General features: G+C 43.9%; 1 protein-coding gene across 1 annotated transcript in view; it reads right to left on the bottom strand.

Moving 5' to 3' along the window:
- Positions 1-17,142, bottom strand: part of Cfap61 (cilia and flagella associated protein 61) — a 288,694-nt gene that overhangs the window by 114,147 nt on the left and 157,405 nt on the right. The window contains exon 19 of the mRNA XM_052181504.1: positions 158-256. Coding sequence (XP_052037464.1) covers positions 158-256 — 99 coding nt within the window. The remainder of the gene's footprint in view (positions 1-157; positions 257-17,142) is intronic.

Below are 17,142 nucleotides of genomic sequence, written 5' to 3'. Positions count from 1 at the left end.
CTGATGGGTTTGAACTTGTATTTCCCAGGTAATTCCTGGACTCTAGGGGAAAGGCACCCCCCTTTCCCCTTTCCACTTCAAAGATCTATTATTCAACATAAAAAAAAAAGACTGCATGCAAACTAGGAAGTCAATTAGGAAGGAAAACGAATCATACTCGCTTGCCAGAAATTTCCTCTGTTCGTTGCCCAAAAGTTTTTTTCCTGGGAGTCCATGAGTTGAAATCAGGGTGAGATTATTAAATTTCAGGTGAGAGCTGAAGAGAAATAAAAAGGAAAAAAAAAGTTAAAAGATGACTGAACAAAAATTTACTGTGATTCAATTCACCTGTCATCTGACTCTTGGCCTTTTCTTTGGCCGTGGGACCTCTTTCACATAGATCTTTAAATGGAGCCTTCACAGCGGTGAAGAAAAGACAGCGGTGTGGAAGTGGCCGATTGCAGAGAATTTTAAGAGGCTAGGCACAGAGGATGGCAAGTAAACCAGAACGAAACCCACAAATTGGGTGGCGGCAGATAATTTTGCATAAATCAGTGCCACGCTTGCGCGTTAGCCCACTTCCAAGAAACTGGAATCCGAACTCACACAGTGCAGCACACACTTCGCATGTATTTCCCCTGGAGTCCTCAAGGCAACACGATGATGTCAGTAATATTATTAGCTTTATTTTTCTGAGGTAAAACTGAGGCGCAAATGTTTTCAGAGGCCATCCATATTAAGTGTCACCTCACCTAACCTCTGCCCGTAGAGTAGTCCCCTGGAATTGGGGGTGAGGCGGGGGAACACCAAAATCTGAAGGTGCCCAAGTCCCTGGTTCAAGGTGCCATGGCATGCACACATAAGGTATATACCACCACTTGAGTACTTAATATCATCACATAATTACTTATAACAACCTACACAGAATAAAAAGTAAGTAGTTAGTCTACTGTTGTGTTTGAATAAAGTCTGCATGTGCTCTGTGCAGTCAAATTTTTCTCCCAAGGATTTTCTGCTGATGTTGGTTGCATATATGGGTGAAAACCCCAAGAAAAGAGATGCGGGGTGCACTGTCCTGTAGACCTAAAGTCGTTCAGATGCTTTTACAGATCATCTAATTCCCACCGTTCAACACCGGCCTTTCCACTTTCAGACGTACATAGTTACCCATGTCAGGGTACCAAGACTGTTACCTAGCAGAATATTCTCGAGGATCCTTTCTGAGAGCAAGGTTGTCACTAGGCAGGACAGCATACAACTATGCTCCCAGAACTTGGGAGACTGAGACAGGAGGCTCATCAGTTCCAGGCTAGTTTTGGCTACACAGTTGAGACTCTTTCTTAATAAGCCAAACCAAACCAAAGAGACAAAGCGTTTTAAATTTGTACCACACTTTTCAGAGGCTGGGGTGCTCTCAGGCATCGTCACAGAGATTGATCTTCAAAACAATCTACATCGTGGCTTTGGAGATAATCGCAGGTTATGTGTATTTCTTGCAAAGGAAAATGAAGGCTGGCAAAGGTGGGTTGTGGGGGAAGGGCTTGGCACTTTCCATTCAGCCTCACTCTTTTTTTTTATTTTTTTATTTTTTAATTGAATATCATCTTCATTTACATTGCCAATGGTAAAACCTTTCCCGATATCTCTCTCCCCTAAGACCCCCCAACCCTTCCCCTCCTCCTTCCCCCTGCCTCCACGTATATGCCCCTCTACCCAACACACTCCCACCTCCCTCCCCCACCCTCCGTTTCCCTTTGCTGGGGCCTCTGTTGAGCCTTTACCTGACCAAGGACCATTCCTCCCACTGATGCCCAACAAGGCCTTCCTCTGCCACATTTTTGGCTGGAACCATGTGTGCCCCTTGGTTGATGGTTCAGTCCCTGGGAGTCTTGGGGCGTCTGGGTGGCCGAAATCACTGTCCTTCCCATGGGGCTGTAAACCCCTTCAGCTCCTCTGGACTATTCTCCAGCTCCTCTGTTGGGGACCCCATGCCCAGTTCAATAGATGGTTGCTAGCATCTGCCTCTGTATTTGTAAAGCTCTGGCAGGGCCCTTCCGGAGACAACCATGGCATGCTCCTTTTGGTATGCACTTCTTGTCATCCATAAAAGTGCTGGGGTTTGGTGACTGTTTATAGGATGAATCCCCAGGTAGGGCAGTCACTGGGTGGCCTTTACTTCAGTCTCTGCTCCACACATTGTCTCCCTCACTTAAGTCCTCCTTCTTCTTGAGTTCCTGTGCTGGGTGATCAGCCTCACTCTTAAGCAGCCCTGTGGGCAGACTTCAGGAGACTGCCAAGCTCCAGTGAAAGGTTCAAGGAACTCACCTGCTTAGGACTCACCCTTCCCTAGTGGCCTCTCAGTATTTCAGATACGCCTGTTGCAGTTGAGCTTCGAGTCAGCAAAGATGTTATGGGTGAGATCTTTTCCCGGGATGCTCTCTGATATGAAAGGCATTTGTCTCCTAAAAATCTCTGCTTGGTTTACGTGGCCCCTTTCCATCAGTCACGTGCCAAAAAGGAGGGGCCTTCACTGGGCCAGAGGAGAACACCTGCCTTCCTTTCTCAAGAGGAGGCTGGAGATTTTCCAACTGGAAATGCTACTAATTTCCTGGCAGCCTGTTACGTAGCACTAACAGGGCTCCGGGTGATGGCGCGGGTGTCAGGCAATACACTCAGCTGAACCTGACATTTGAAAACAGCTGAATGCTAGGGAAGGTCTGGAGTCTCCAAGGATGGCGATCATTTAAGAATGAACATTTCCATTCCATATGGAGAAAGCCAAGCCTTGTCTTATCCTCTAACAATTAAGAATAAAAATTTTGGCTCTCTTCAAATAGCATAAAGGCCACCGCTAATCCCGCCTACTCAGGCTGTCAGTCTGCAAGACACACCAGTGACAGGCCTTAGATTTATAACTGTCCCGTGGAAACCACAAATGATAAGAGTATGTTTACATCTACCAACAGTTAAAGTTTACTCTGGTTCTGGATCAAAATGTACTTTAGATTGTACTAGCGAGAGCTAAATACAGGTGTCTTTTACATCTCCATGCAGACAGAAGGCTTAATGATTATGCTTGTGGCTTTATCTTTGACTACAAAATCCATCCCTTTGGTATGAATAATTTAAATTATCTAACGGCATAAATTAAATGACTTTTAAATTGTCAAATTACCATATTATATTATCCTGAATTATGCTACAATTAATTTTTTCCCCAAAAGTTTAAAGAATTTTCCCACAAGATAGAGGATGATTCTGTTGTTTTTTTCCTTTTCTATACTTTCCTTCTCTTTCGTTCTTTCTTCTTTCTTTCTTTCTTTCTTTCTTTCTTTCTTTCTTTCTTTCTTTCTTCCTTTCTTCCTTTCTTCCTCCCTCCCTCCCTTCCTTCCTTCCTTCCTTCCTTCCTTCCTTCCTTCCTTCCTTCCTTCCTTTCTAACATTATCTATAATGACATAGTACAATATTTTTGGAATTGGGTGAGATTTCTTGAATTGTGTTTGTCTAAAAGAAACATCTTTTCTTTCTTTTCTGAAGTCATAGTGAAATTCCTCTTGCGTTCCTCCCGTGGCTGTCCTGTCTTCAAGTCTTGCTGTGTCCTCCCTTGCTCATTCTGTCCTTATTCCCTATTTATCACACCTCCCGCATCATAAAGGAAGCACTCAGAATTCCTTGGTGCCCAGCCTTTCCCTTCTTGCATCTTCATGAACAGCTACCATCCTGAGGACAGGTGTTTGCCAATGAGCTTGGTCTCCTCATCAAGTACCCACGCCAGCTTATTTCTCTTACGACGACTGACGACGACTCAGTATGACAACCAGCGCCAGCTGAGCTGGCTCCTTGGAGGCAATGGGAACCTGTTTCTCCGCTTCTTCACCTGTGGCATCTATTCTCAAAGTCAGCCTTGGTCCACAGTAGCTCTTGGGGCTCCCTCCACCTGTCATGGTAAATTGTGGGCAGAAGGAAGGAAATGTAGCAGAATTCCTCAAGCCCATTATAGCAAGTTAGAGTTCATGTAAGCCAGGAAAAAAAAAATGATGTGCCACCAGGGCGGCACCCAGAAACTAGAGTAGTTCCTGAGAACAGTGGTAACAGATAGCATTTGAAGAAAACACAGGAGAGACATACGGAAAACAACTTAGCTGACTGCAGCTTGGTCGAGTGCCTTGTCAGTTGGCTCCAGCCTTTACTACGACTGAATTCACATTGGCTTAGGTTGGCCCACTGCAGGAGCCTGCTCCAAATCAATGGCTTCCTACAGCAGGAAGGACAATGTACTAAAGACCTTATCAGGCAGCCCTGTGTGGCATTTCTGCTTATATTACCAGAACGTATTGCCTCTGCCACAAGTCTTTGCAAAGGAAGTCAGAAAACATGGGTTTTTATGAAACATGGTGTGATGATGATGATGATGATGATGATTGGCTCTGAGTTCTGTCACTAAACACAAAGTACAAATGAATCTTGGGAGATAAGTAACACATCAGCTCATGAAGGAAGCTAGGGCGGGGTGTGAGTGACGATGAAAGAAAAGACTTACAAAGCAGGATTCGGAGGGAAAAAAATACATGACAAACTCCACAAAGTCTACAAAAGGGATGCTTACACGGGATAATGGGAACCGAAAAGAATAGTGTGCCATCCAGGGACCAGCAGGGGAGGCTGCCAGAGGGTCTAGGGAGAGGGCACATGGGAGAGGTGGGATAAACGGGCTGGTCACTTAGGAACTACGGCCACACGCTCTGCCGTCGTAAGGTTGTTTTTAATGACTTTTGACTAGCCAGCTGGCCCCCATTTGTGCATTTATTTCCCACCAAGCCTCCCAGGCTTCACGCCCACTTCCCAGGGTGATTAATCCATCGCTATCTTATCTATTCCCCACAATGCACTTGACTATGCTCTGATGTTTCCTCCGAACTCTAGACCTAATTTCTAAATGCTTTGGAGTCATCCCAAATTCAGCGCGTCCAAGCTGGGATGCTCCAGGTCACTCACATCTGCAGCCAGCAGCGCCCTTGGCAATCTCCACCCCACTCCATTCTCCCTCAAAGTCACAGTCAGACCCATCATCTCTTGAGTTAAGAACTTGCAAGTTCACCTTAGATTCCTGTCCTCTCACCCACTTCCTGTGCCAGTCACTGTGTCTAGTTGTTTTTAACCTGATCTATATTCTCCTTTAAAAAAAAAAAAGATTTCTTTATTTATTATGTGTAAGTACACTGTAGCTGTCTTCAGACACTCCAGAAGAGGGCATCAGATCTTGTTACAGATGGTTGTGAACCACCATGTGGTTCTTGAGATTGAACTCGGGACCTTTGGAAGAGCAGTTAGTGCTCTTAACCACTGAGCCATCTCTCCAGGCCCCCTGATCTACATTCTTGAAGGCTTCATCTGCCATTCCCACAGCACACTATGGTAGCTGACCGTCATCTCACCAGAAAAAAACAAACAAACAAGCAAACAAAAACAACAAGAACAAAAAAAACAGGCTTAAGGTTGTGTCTCTGGTACACATCTCACTCCTGCCCCCCCTCCCCCCCCAGCTACTAGAGATACCTTTGTACATTAAATCACATGTCAATGCTTTCTGGGTAAGTCCAACCTTTGCATGGTACCTTGGTAGCAACAGAACTGAAAAATAAGAGCATGCATGGCCGTCTTTGCTGGACCCATAGTGCTGTCTTCTTGACCACAGGGAAGTCATTTAACCTCACCTTGCAGAATTCGAGGGATAGAACCTTAAGGGGTCTTAGGGGAGCTGTGTAGATGAAAGGAAATAGTACCTAACAACCTTCAGAATCTGTCTGCTGCAGAGAAGGGTTTCAGAGGATATTAACCATTTCATTGCCAAAATATCGTCCAGATTCACTAGCTTGATATCTAAGTCTTCCTGGCCACAGGCTAATCGAACCTTGCCATGATCTGTAGTATCAAGCCCTCTCGAGGTTCACCGAAGGCTCCCCTCCTCCCACGCCTCGCCTCGGAAGGAAACACACCAGCGCTTTCCTTTTTTTCCCTCTCCAACTTCCTATCTTTGTTATGGTGGTTTTCTGTGCAATCGGAAGCAGCCACATCTGAATACTCCATTTGATTTAGCTCAGTTGTAAAGTTGAGAGCGCTGGGGATGGAATACGGAGATGAAATGTTTCAGAGCGCACATTTGCTTACGTATGCATATTCACAAAGTTCCTGCAGACAGAACAGCGGGTCACTGGGTATAGCTTGGCTTTGAGCAAGCACCGCAGGAAAAGGCAACAGACAGTGGAGGCCCAGGTAAAACCTCCGTCTCAGATTTAATGGCCTTGGCTTAATATATATCAACATTATCTAGCAGCATTGTGAGGCCTCTGCTCCAAAATCAAAGGTCACCACAGTGGGTGGAGGTGGGGGGGGCGGGGGTTCAAGTTAAGTGCTCAGGCCAATGAAACGTTAAACAAGTGCACCTGCATTTTAGCAGCAAATAATTCCAGTGGGGATTTCACGTTGCTGTGGATACAAAGGGAGACAACAGCTCAGAAATACTTGTAAAGCAGGGCGGGATTAGAGTATCCAGGGAAATAAGTAAAAGGGTTTGTGTTTCATTCCGAGTTTCAGGAGGACAGCTACAAAATTAGGTCTAAACATCCTCCTGCTGCAAATAAAGAGCGAGAAAGGATTCAAAACTTTTCATGTTACTTGCCAATCTGCTAGGCGCTCACTTAATTTTTATATTTTTTTGCTTCTCCCTCTCTCTCTCTCTCCCTCTCTGTGTGTGTGTGTGTGTGTGTATGTGTGTGTGTGTGTGTGTGTGTGTGGCATGACGAAGGCAGCCAGCCAAAGTGAGTGATTTAATTAACTGGCTTTATTAATGCTTCTCTTTGAACAAATAGATAATGTAGAGGAAAAAAAAATAATTACCTCACATTCATCTAAATGTTTCAATTTAATTTACTAAAACCTCTGCTTTCAGATTTGTTCAAGACAGTGAAAAAAATATTTTCCAGATGGCAATAAATCCTATCTCAAGATAGATAGGTGACGGGACTGGCTATTTTACAAGTCAAAGGACAGCTCAGATTTAGCTAGGTCTTAAAGATCCAATTAATGATAAAATGCTATCCACGGGAGGTCAAGGTTGGGGGTTGTTGTGAATTTCCACAAGACAAAAGTATTGAAAACCATGTCAGAACAAAGTTTTATTATAAGCACAGGAGACAGTAAGCAAGTCTACCTGTTTTTCTCTGGAAAGCAATTAGCTTTCTTTTATGGTGTGTACTTACTCATGATGTACGCATATGCATGTAGGTGTGTGTGTGTGTGTGTGTGTGCTCATTGTATGTTTAAAATATGAGAGACTTTGATACATCTCAAGGTATTTGTTTCATTTTTGTTCAGCTAGTAAAAATACCAATGGCTGCATTCATGACCACGGAGTTGTCAGGAATGGCAAATTCTGGCTGTCAGGGAGACGAGAGAGAGAGAGAGAGAGAGAGAGACAGAGACAGAGACAGAGAGAGACAGACAGAGAGAGACAGACAGAGAGACAGACAGAGAGACAGAGACAGAGAGACAGAGAGACACAGAGAGAGAGAGAGAGAGACAGAGAGAGAGACAGAGAGAAATAGGAGGACTGAGGGGAGGATTCTAAGCACTTGTAGGAGAGGGTGTGAAGGCTTATGGGGGAAGGCAAAGGCTAAAGCTTTCCCCTGACCCTACTCTCTTGTTTGGGGACAACCTCACCTAAGTCTACCTTGGGTAGTGAACCAGAATTCCCTTGTTCTCCTTAGTCCCTGGAGCAACTGGGATGGAATCAGGAGAAAGGAGACAGTGACCCTCACAAGCCCACCCTGAACCCAGCCATCTTCTGGGAGTGACCTGGGTGCCCTGTGATGTCCCATGGACCTGGCAAGGGACGAGCATGATGGCCAAAGTCATGGCTGTGGAGACCAAGGATAATAGATGAAATGCCTCCACACCACTGCTCAAAAGAAATGCATGAATCCTTACTGAAAAAAAAAATAGATCACATTTGGAAAACGATGAGAATAAAGTTTAGGGATCTAGCAAAACCACTATAAATGCTAAGAGCCATCCATAAGACAGGCAATCCAGACAAGCTCCGTACACAAGAAATGCAAAACACAGGCAAAAATCAATCAGGTTCCCATGACGGGACTAGAGGAGCCAGTGACATCACTTCTGATGATGAAGAAGGGTTCATGTTTTGGGCAAGTAGTGGCCATTAGAAGGCTTTATTAACACCATATGGCTGGCTTCCTCGATTGGCAGTTACTTCTTGGGCTCCATTCTTAACTAGTGATAGGTTCAGTGTGTGGCTTTGTGGAAATTCTTTCTGCTAGGTCCAATTTATATGTAAATACTGGGACCAGAATAGTGACCTCAGCCCCATAATGTCCATGGTGGCATGATAATTAGGCTTGGTAGGCACTAAAGTAATGATGTAAGTTAGAAGTTATACGATTTCCTGAGAATTAGAAAATGTGGTTTGAAAAACAAACCCATAAACTAGTTTACCTATGAACAATTATAATTTACAATGAACAATTATAGGGGGAAGTTGTTCTCTTCACCATATGTCTGTCAACTTTAGGAAATGTCTACTTAAACGGTTCCTAACGCCAGCTGCACTGCAGAATTATTTGCAGCCTGCCAAAGAAACATATCCCCGGTATCTACTCCATCCCCACTGAACTGTAACACCAGCAACTGGGGGCCCAGAAACTGCATTTCTATAGGCCTCTCACCCCCACCCCAGTGGCTCACCTATGGAGAAGTATAGTCCAGAGCTTCTACCATCAGTAGCTCATAGAAAGATCACACAACATTAATCCTAGGTCTAGGAAGTGATTTGCAACATATATTCTTAAAATAAAATAAGGAAATTCAAAGTTTCCTATTTTCTTAAAGCCCAAATGCCTTACTATATTTATAATTTTGGATCATTTCCTTGAAAACAATTATCTCTCAAGTACTATAGATAGAGATAAACATGCTCTTCAGAGCCATTTTCCTCAGTAGACGGTCTAGTCTGGTCTGGCTTTCACACAGTGGCTCACAGAAGCCCCACCACCCAGAGAAGATGGCTACCTGCTACAGTTTACATCTTTAATCTTCCCCAGGGGCCTCGTGTTGAAGGCTTGCTCTCCAACCTGAGGTCCTCTCAGGAGGTGGAGGAGCATGAAGGAGGTGGGAGGTGGGGATGAAGGGAGGGAGGGGAAGATGCAAAGAAAGAAGGAAGGAGGGGAGAGGAAGGAAGAGAGGGAGGAAAGAAGGAAGGGAGGAAAAAGGAAGGAAGGGAAAGAGGAAGGAAGGGAACTGGAGGGAAAGAGAGGGGGGAGGGGAGGGGAGGGAAAGGGAAGGGAAGGGAAGGGAAGGGAAGGGAAGGGAAGGGAAGGGAAGGGAAGGGAAGGGAAGGGAAGGGAAGGGAAGGGAAGGGAAGGGAAGGGGATGTGGAAGGAAGCAGGCTAGCCAGATCCTAAGGAACAAGCTTTTGGAGGTTGGTCATAGCCCTTTTCCCCTTTTCTTGGATCCATGGACACCATGAGGTGACACCTGTACGACCACATGGCCCCCACCATGATGCTACCCTTCACGAAGGCTCAGAGCGATAAAGCCAGAAGACCACACACTCAAACCTCTGCACCTATAACCCCAAATAAACCTTTCATTTTTTTCAGGAGATTTTCCTCAAGCATTGTGTGCCACAGTACTGGCCTGTAGAGAATGCTCCACCTGTCACATCTACGGAGGGGTTCCCAAGCCTGAGTTTTCAGATCCACATCTTTCTGTGCCTCTCCTACAAAGTTCTATGCAACATCAAGCGATAAAAGGAGCCCAGTCTGAACACCTGTATGTAGTTCTAGTTGTATCCAGATAAAGAATTCAGCAGGTACTGGAGAGTTCTGTGCTGCATCAGCCATAGAGTCCTGGCTCTTCCACAGACAACCCAAATAAGCTTTTCTCAGAACTGAGTGACCTTTACATTCCTCCCCAGGTTTCTGACTCGGTCCTGACAGACACGAGGGTCTACATAGACTCCAGGAAATAGTGAAGGCTCTGGGCAGAAGATAGCAGCTGACTTCTGACACAAAGAACAAATATTAAACTGTATCTGTCAATGCATCTTTTTAAATCCTAGTAAACGTTTCTTGTGTCGTTGAAGAGGTGGACAGGTAAGACTCTCTTGCAGCCACAAGAGTGGCACAAAAAAAAAAAAAATCCTCTTTGCCAAACTGTCGCTTTTCCACCACCTCTGTCTATGCTCCTGTGCTTTGGAAAGGGCACCAATAAGAATATTGCTAAGAAATAAGCAATCTGCTAAGAAACAAAGAACATGAGGGGTACTCTGGTTGATGACTTGGGCTCTGCCCACATCATCTAAGCCCAGCTGACCACCAATAAATGGTTCTCCGGTTTCTAGCACTCCCCTGCCTCCGGAGGTCTGCCAAAGGGCATCTTCTAAATGTGGGAGCTGAAGGAAGATGCTGGGAGTCAGAGTGCCAATCAACAACCAGGACAGGGGTGGGTAGATAACGCTAGAACATACTCACCCCAAAGAGGGACTATTTCCAGCTGTCTCCCTCCAAGAGCCCTAGCAGGATGGGGGTCTCAGCTACGCAGCTACTCGGTAGCTGACTGACAACTACATTTAGTGGAGGAAGCTTTCCTCCCTCCCTTGTCTAACTAAGCACTATGTTGCCAGATAGTCCCCCAAGACTATTCCCATTCCATACCCTATGCCTTTGTTTCCAGCTCCTTTGGAAGAAACACAGTCCAAGACACAGGTGATGTTATTGTTTCAAAATTGACCAATAACGAAGGATGAGGATGATGTGGGCTGAGCCCAGGACCCGGGGACTGGGTACCTGGTCTGCACTTTCGTGGGGTCATCTTATGCCTCCCGCCCTTAACTACAAAGAGGCATCAAGAACCCATGAAAATAGTGATAGGCTAACCCCTCCCTCAAAAAAAGGCATAATGGTGACTCTAAAAGGATTGCACTTTTGGGGGAGATCCTAATACTGTGTGACTTGGTATTCAGGGATGGGAAATACCTTTCCTGAAAAGTATGATAACAGGAATGATAACTTTAGCAAATGAAGATGGTTTGATTTAATTACATTTAAATATCAGACTTGGTTTAGGAAGCCTGGTTATTGTCTGTTCCCTGGAGGTGTCCTGATCATTCTTTTCTGCCAGCTCAGTGTTTGGTCTTGCTGTGGGGCTGTGGGGGCCATGGGAGGCTGAGCCATGGTGCATAGCATGCTCTCCAGATCACAGCTCCTCCCATCTCCAGCTACCAGACTGACCTCAGTATGAGTCCCTGGTGATCACTTTGTAGTTCCAACACCACAGTAGGGCAAGATGCGACCTGCCCTGACATTTCTGTTTCAAGTGTCTGCCTGTTCTCTGGGCTCTAGGGACATTGCTATGAGCATGCCTTCGTCCTGCTTTCATCCTGGTGTGAACTAAGCAAACCAGGAGGTCACCCGTCCTTCTGTTCCTGTGACCAGAGACCCACAGGAAAGGACACTCACAATCAACTTGCCCATGAGGGTTTGGCTCTGAGATCAGCAAGCAAGCACTATTATTAGTCACCTAATTAGTGACAGGCCACACTGAAGGTTTCAGATGTCCTCAAGTAAACATAAAGAATGGAATTAGGCTGCTGGCCTTAGTCTGGCTGCTGCCAGTGCCCACAGCTGGACCAGATACTGAGTGGAACTGTGCCACCTCATAACAGGGTTATGGTCACTTAAGAGTCAGAGTTTCGAAAACTTCCTGGTTCTGACTATTCTTTACCTCAGTTTATCCAACCAGATGAAGGATCAAAGTCTAGGTTAGGGAGCCTGAGGCTTTATCCATTGATAGATTGTTTGGGTTTTGTTGTTGTTATCATTGATGTTGTTTTGAGAAAGTGTCTCGTTCTGTAATCCTGACTGACCTGGAACTCAAACAATTTGCCTGCTTCTGCTTCCTGAGAGCAGGGATTAAAGGTATATATGACCATGATTGACTTGGTTATTTTTGAGCAATTTTTTCTCAGTATTAGTAACTGGAGCAACAGTACAGGCTTTATGGTGCCTATAGCATCTCTTGTGAATTACAGTGCATATTTGTCTTATCATATAAAGAGTCATGGGGGCACTTCCTAGGGATGTTTGCATGCAATATATTCCATGGATCATTTCTACATTTTTTTTCTAGTGCCATCTCTGGCTCTTCAAGAGATTTATTTGCCTTGGGATTGACTTAGGAATTTGACATTAATAGAGAAATAGGAATATGAGAAATATCATGAGATGCAGAAGCATAGAGACAGCCATACCAGGACAGGGTAAAGTAGTACCTGTTTCAACTCAGTGAGCTGACGCTCAAAAGAGAGCAAAAAGGCCATTCTTGTGAATAATTGTGGGAGAAAACACACTGAATTGGGATACTGGGGGCTAGAGCCTGAGGTGACAGGTGACACCTATGTCCCTGGTCCACAGACCAGGCAGTGACTAAGAATAGAAAGACAAGACAGGCCCCAGTCCCAGTCTCGGCACCCTTTGCTGGCATAGCATTTCCAGATTCCTTTGTAAAAAACAATTTTACAAAACCCAACATATTCAAAGTATTGCATCTGGGCTGCTGGTGGTGTGCAGGATGAGCAACAAAAGTCTATTTACCAAGCAAATAAAAATGCAAATGAGCCAGCATAATGTGACTGTTCTAATGATTCATAGAGTAGACCTCCAATCACAGTTATTCAAAGAGGTAATGAGGGCCACTGAATAATAGTCCTGGGCAAAAGGAGTCATAGTTTCAGACCATGAATATTCAGTCCTGATAAGGAAGCTCAAACACATCTTCATTTGGACCATTGTAATCCATACATTTTTGCCAATGAGAAAGAAGGTGCTTTTAGTTTTGTTTTTGTTTGTTTGCAATTCTTGTTGTGTAAAAATCCATGATTTAGGATTTGAGGACCTTGAGCATTTTCTACAACCTGCTGTCTATGAAAACATTTTCCCTGCAGAAAGCTGTCAAGATGCTTGAGGAAGTGATGGTTGGCGGAAGGTGAATAATGTGGATGAGGCAAGACTTTGTAGGCCAATTCATTTACCTTTTGAAGTATTGGTTGTGCCTCATGAGACTGGGTAATTATGGAGAAAACTTGAGTCCAGTCTGCTACCCAACTGGGGCTGAAGCAGGTACCGTATTCAGTGCATCTCACTGATTTGCTGGGCACACTTCTTGGATGGACCGGTCTCAACGGAGTCAGAAGGCTACAGTGGATAAGAAGGGCAGTAGATACCACAGAGTGCCCAGCACTATCATTTACTGCAAATTTGGCTTCAAGAGAGCTTTGGAGATAACTTGAGACAGTTGTCATATTCAATCCAGTTCCTATTTCAACTCAACTGAAAAAATGATCCATTGTTGTTCTATAGATTAAGTCAGGATGACAGTTCAAAGTAACAGCTAGAAGAAAATCAGCATGAGCTCCTGAGACCAAACTTCCACTTTGCTGAAAGTGCCAAATATTGCATGCCTCTACTGAGCTCTTCGGCAACTCCTGTAGCTGTAAGAGAATCAGCTTCAATAACTGTTCTCAACTGGCCCAAGTCAACTTCCAACAGTGGCCGCTGTGCTCCTCAACTTCCTCTGTCGCACTTCCAGAACCATTGCACTGCCTGCTCATTAGCAGTTGATGTGCATTGTCTCTGTCACTTCAAGACCCATTTGGAACTCGAGTAAGAAAACAGTTCAAATTTGCTTTTGGTTTAACATCATTGTCAGAGTATAAAGTAAACATGAAATAAACAGAAAGTAATGTTATTGTATAACATAACCACATTTACTTAAGCATTCATTCCAATATACAATGACAAATCTCAATAGTGCGGGGGGGAAAAAAAACCATAACCATTTTTGGACTAGCCAAATATTCACAAAAGTAACAATCCAAGAAGACACAACACAGATACTGAAAGTCTCAATACTTTGCAAGCCAACTCAAGAACATAAGAAGATCAGGTACCACATCCAAGTTAGTTTCATTCCAAAGATACAGGTATAATTCAGCACACACAAATCAATAAATGTATGTGAGCACATAACTATACTTAAAGGCATAAATCACATGATCATCATCAATAGATGCATAAAAGACCTTTGACCAACTTAACATTACTTCATGATAGAAGCCCCAGAGGAATAGAATAGAAGGAACATACTTGAGCATAATGAAGGCTGTATATAACAAACTTACAGCCAACATTGAGCCGAATGGAAAAAAAAGAAAGCCTTTAATCTAAATTCAGAAACAAGACACACTTTGTCTACTCTCATTCAACACAATGCTTCAAATCTTGTCTAGAGAAAGAAGAGAAATAGAAATAAAAGCAAAAGAAATAAGAGAAGCCAAATCATCCCAATTTGAAGACAGTATAATCTGTTCTTAAAAGACCCTAAAGACTCTACTGGGAAAGTCTTAGAGCTAAGGAACACGTTCAGCAAATTAGCAGAACCCAAAATCAACATATAAAAATCAGTAGTTTTCCTAGTTTACCAGTAATGAATCTGCCAAGAAAGAAATGAGGGTGAAAACACATTCACAATGTTTAAAACATAGAAGCAGGAAATTAAACACACTAAAGATGGAGAAACCATCCATCTTTTGGTAGAATCAATATTTATTGGTAGAATAAATATTTATGAAATTACTGAAAGTGGTCTACAGATTCAACACACTTCCCATGACAATCTCAACATTCTTCACAGAACTAGATAAATAATCCTAACATTTCTCGGGAGACCAAAAAGACCCTGAGTAGACAAAGAATCAAAACAGAAAGATCGGTGCTGGGAACCTCACGCCTGGCCTCAGATCATACTACAGAGCTACAGAGTTCCAAAGAGCATCTTTGCAACAGAGTTCTGTTCCAAAGGCTGGAACAGAAACAGACACACGAGCAGCAAAAGAGAAGACCCAGAGGAATTCACTCACGCTGCTACAGTCACCTGATTTCTAACAAGGAGCCAAAATATACACTGAAAAAAGATGACTTTCTACCACAAATGGTGCTGAAAACAACAGACACCCACATAGAGTAGAACAAAGTCTGTATCTCTTGACCAGCACTAAAACTTAATTTAAAGCAGATCAAACACCTTAATGTAAAACTGAAACTTCTGAAACCCTAGAAAAAAATAGGGGAGCTCTTCAAGATGTAGGTGTAGGCAAGGCCTTTTCAAAAAGGACTCCAGTAGCTAAGGAAATTATCGTAAGAGTTGACAAATAGGATTCCATGACATTAAAAAACTCTACAGGCAAAGGAAACAGCCTACAGAAAGCGAGAAAAGTCTTTAGCAACCACACATCTGACAGGAGATTAATACCTATAATCCATATTAAACTAGAAAAACCCTTAACATGCCCAAATAATTCAATAAATACATGTGCAAATGAATAGAACAAAAAGTTCTCAAAAGGAAAAATACAAGTGTCCAAAAAACACAGAAAGGTGTTTAATATCCTTAGCCACCTGGGAAATCCAAACTAAACCACACTGAAGTTACAACTACACTGAGCTTGCTACCTTCAAGACTAGAAGTGGGAACAGATGCTGGTGAGGTTGTGAGGAAAGGGGAAATGTCATTCATTCACTACAGAGGGGAATGTGAATTGGCACAGCCACCGTGAAAACCAGTATGGAGGTTCCTCAAAGACCCAAAGCAGAACTACCACATGCCCTGACCACACTGCAGCTGGGGGAGTGCAACCAAGGACGGGCACACCACAGAGATCCCTACACATCCCTGTTCTCGGTTGCCTTATATAAACCGACCTATGGAAATGGCCTGAACGCTCATCTACAGATGAAGGGATGAAGGAAGTGTAGCAGATAGACACAGTGGAGTTCCACTCAGTCTTACAGAGGAGTGAAAGCATATCATTTGCAGGGAAAAAAGATGGAACTGAGATATTTAAGTTAAGCAAAAATATAAGCCAAACTCAGAAAGATAAATGTCATGTTTTCTCTCACATGTGGACTATACATACATGTTTATAAACACATACACATGCACACATGAAATGAAGATGGGAGAGCTATGGGAGAGCTGGGAGAAAGGGGTAGAAGGGGAGGAGAAGGGAGAACATGGGTAACAGAAAAGAAAAAAAGATGACTTATCACTTTTCTCAAATGTGAAATCTAGATTTAACTACACATATATGTGCACATACATGTGAAATGAAAGCAGAAGGGGGACTAGAGAGAGGAAGGGGAGCCAGTGAGAAAGGAGGATGATGGGAGCAGGTAGGGTTGGGCAGATATGAAGAAGGCAGACCAATGCAAATGTATGAACATGTCATAGTGGAAGCCGTTATTAATACCCTAACTAAAACATCAGTAAAAATAAATAACAGATAAAATCTATGTTTTCCCCAATTGGAGTTAGAGTCTTGCTGTGTATTCCAGGCCTGAACTCACTATGTAGCCCTTGTTAGCCTGGAACTCTAGGCAATCCTCCTGCCTCAGCCTGAGTGCTATGTCTGCAGGCTGAGACACATGTCCTTTAGTCTTACTTTCTTTGTGAGCCAATGCTGCTTTCCCCTGGGAAGGGTTTCTATGCTTCACAGAGATGCTCTGTTGCTGGAACTAGTCTTGACCTGATGGATGACTTGTGCCTTTTAATCTGAGAACAAGGAGTTCATTTTAGCCTCCATGAGGGGCTGGTCAAGTTCCTTGCATAGGGCTACAGAACCTGAGGGTCCTGTGCTGTGACACTCCGTCAGCACAGATGAGGGCAAGGTGGCTCTGGGGCCACCTCCTTCATCACTGACTGATAGTGACAGGTAGGCCAACTCCCAGCAGTGTTTCCTCCATTTCTCAGTAAGTGACCGTCTCACGATCTTATTAGGAGCAGTGCTGACAAGAAAATCAGTCTAACACCCAGATGTCCCAAACCAAGAGCTTCCTGTCCCAAAGGGCCAGGCAGTGGCTGCCACACTACCCCATTCAAACTGCAGCTTAAGAATAACACTTGGCCTGAGCCTGGATATCCACCATTCCCAGGAATTGCCTTCACGACTGTCTTTCTCCAATTGATTGCACACCACAATCAATCTTGTATAAGAATAACCAGCATTTTCTTCCTTTATGTTCCTTGTTC

This window comes from Apodemus sylvaticus, chromosome 5, assembly GCF_947179515.1.
Source record: "Apodemus sylvaticus chromosome 5, mApoSyl1.1, whole genome shotgun sequence".
Taxonomy (NCBI): domain Eukaryota; kingdom Metazoa; phylum Chordata; class Mammalia; order Rodentia; family Muridae; genus Apodemus; species Apodemus sylvaticus.
This window is presented reverse-complemented; position numbering and strand designations above follow the sequence as displayed.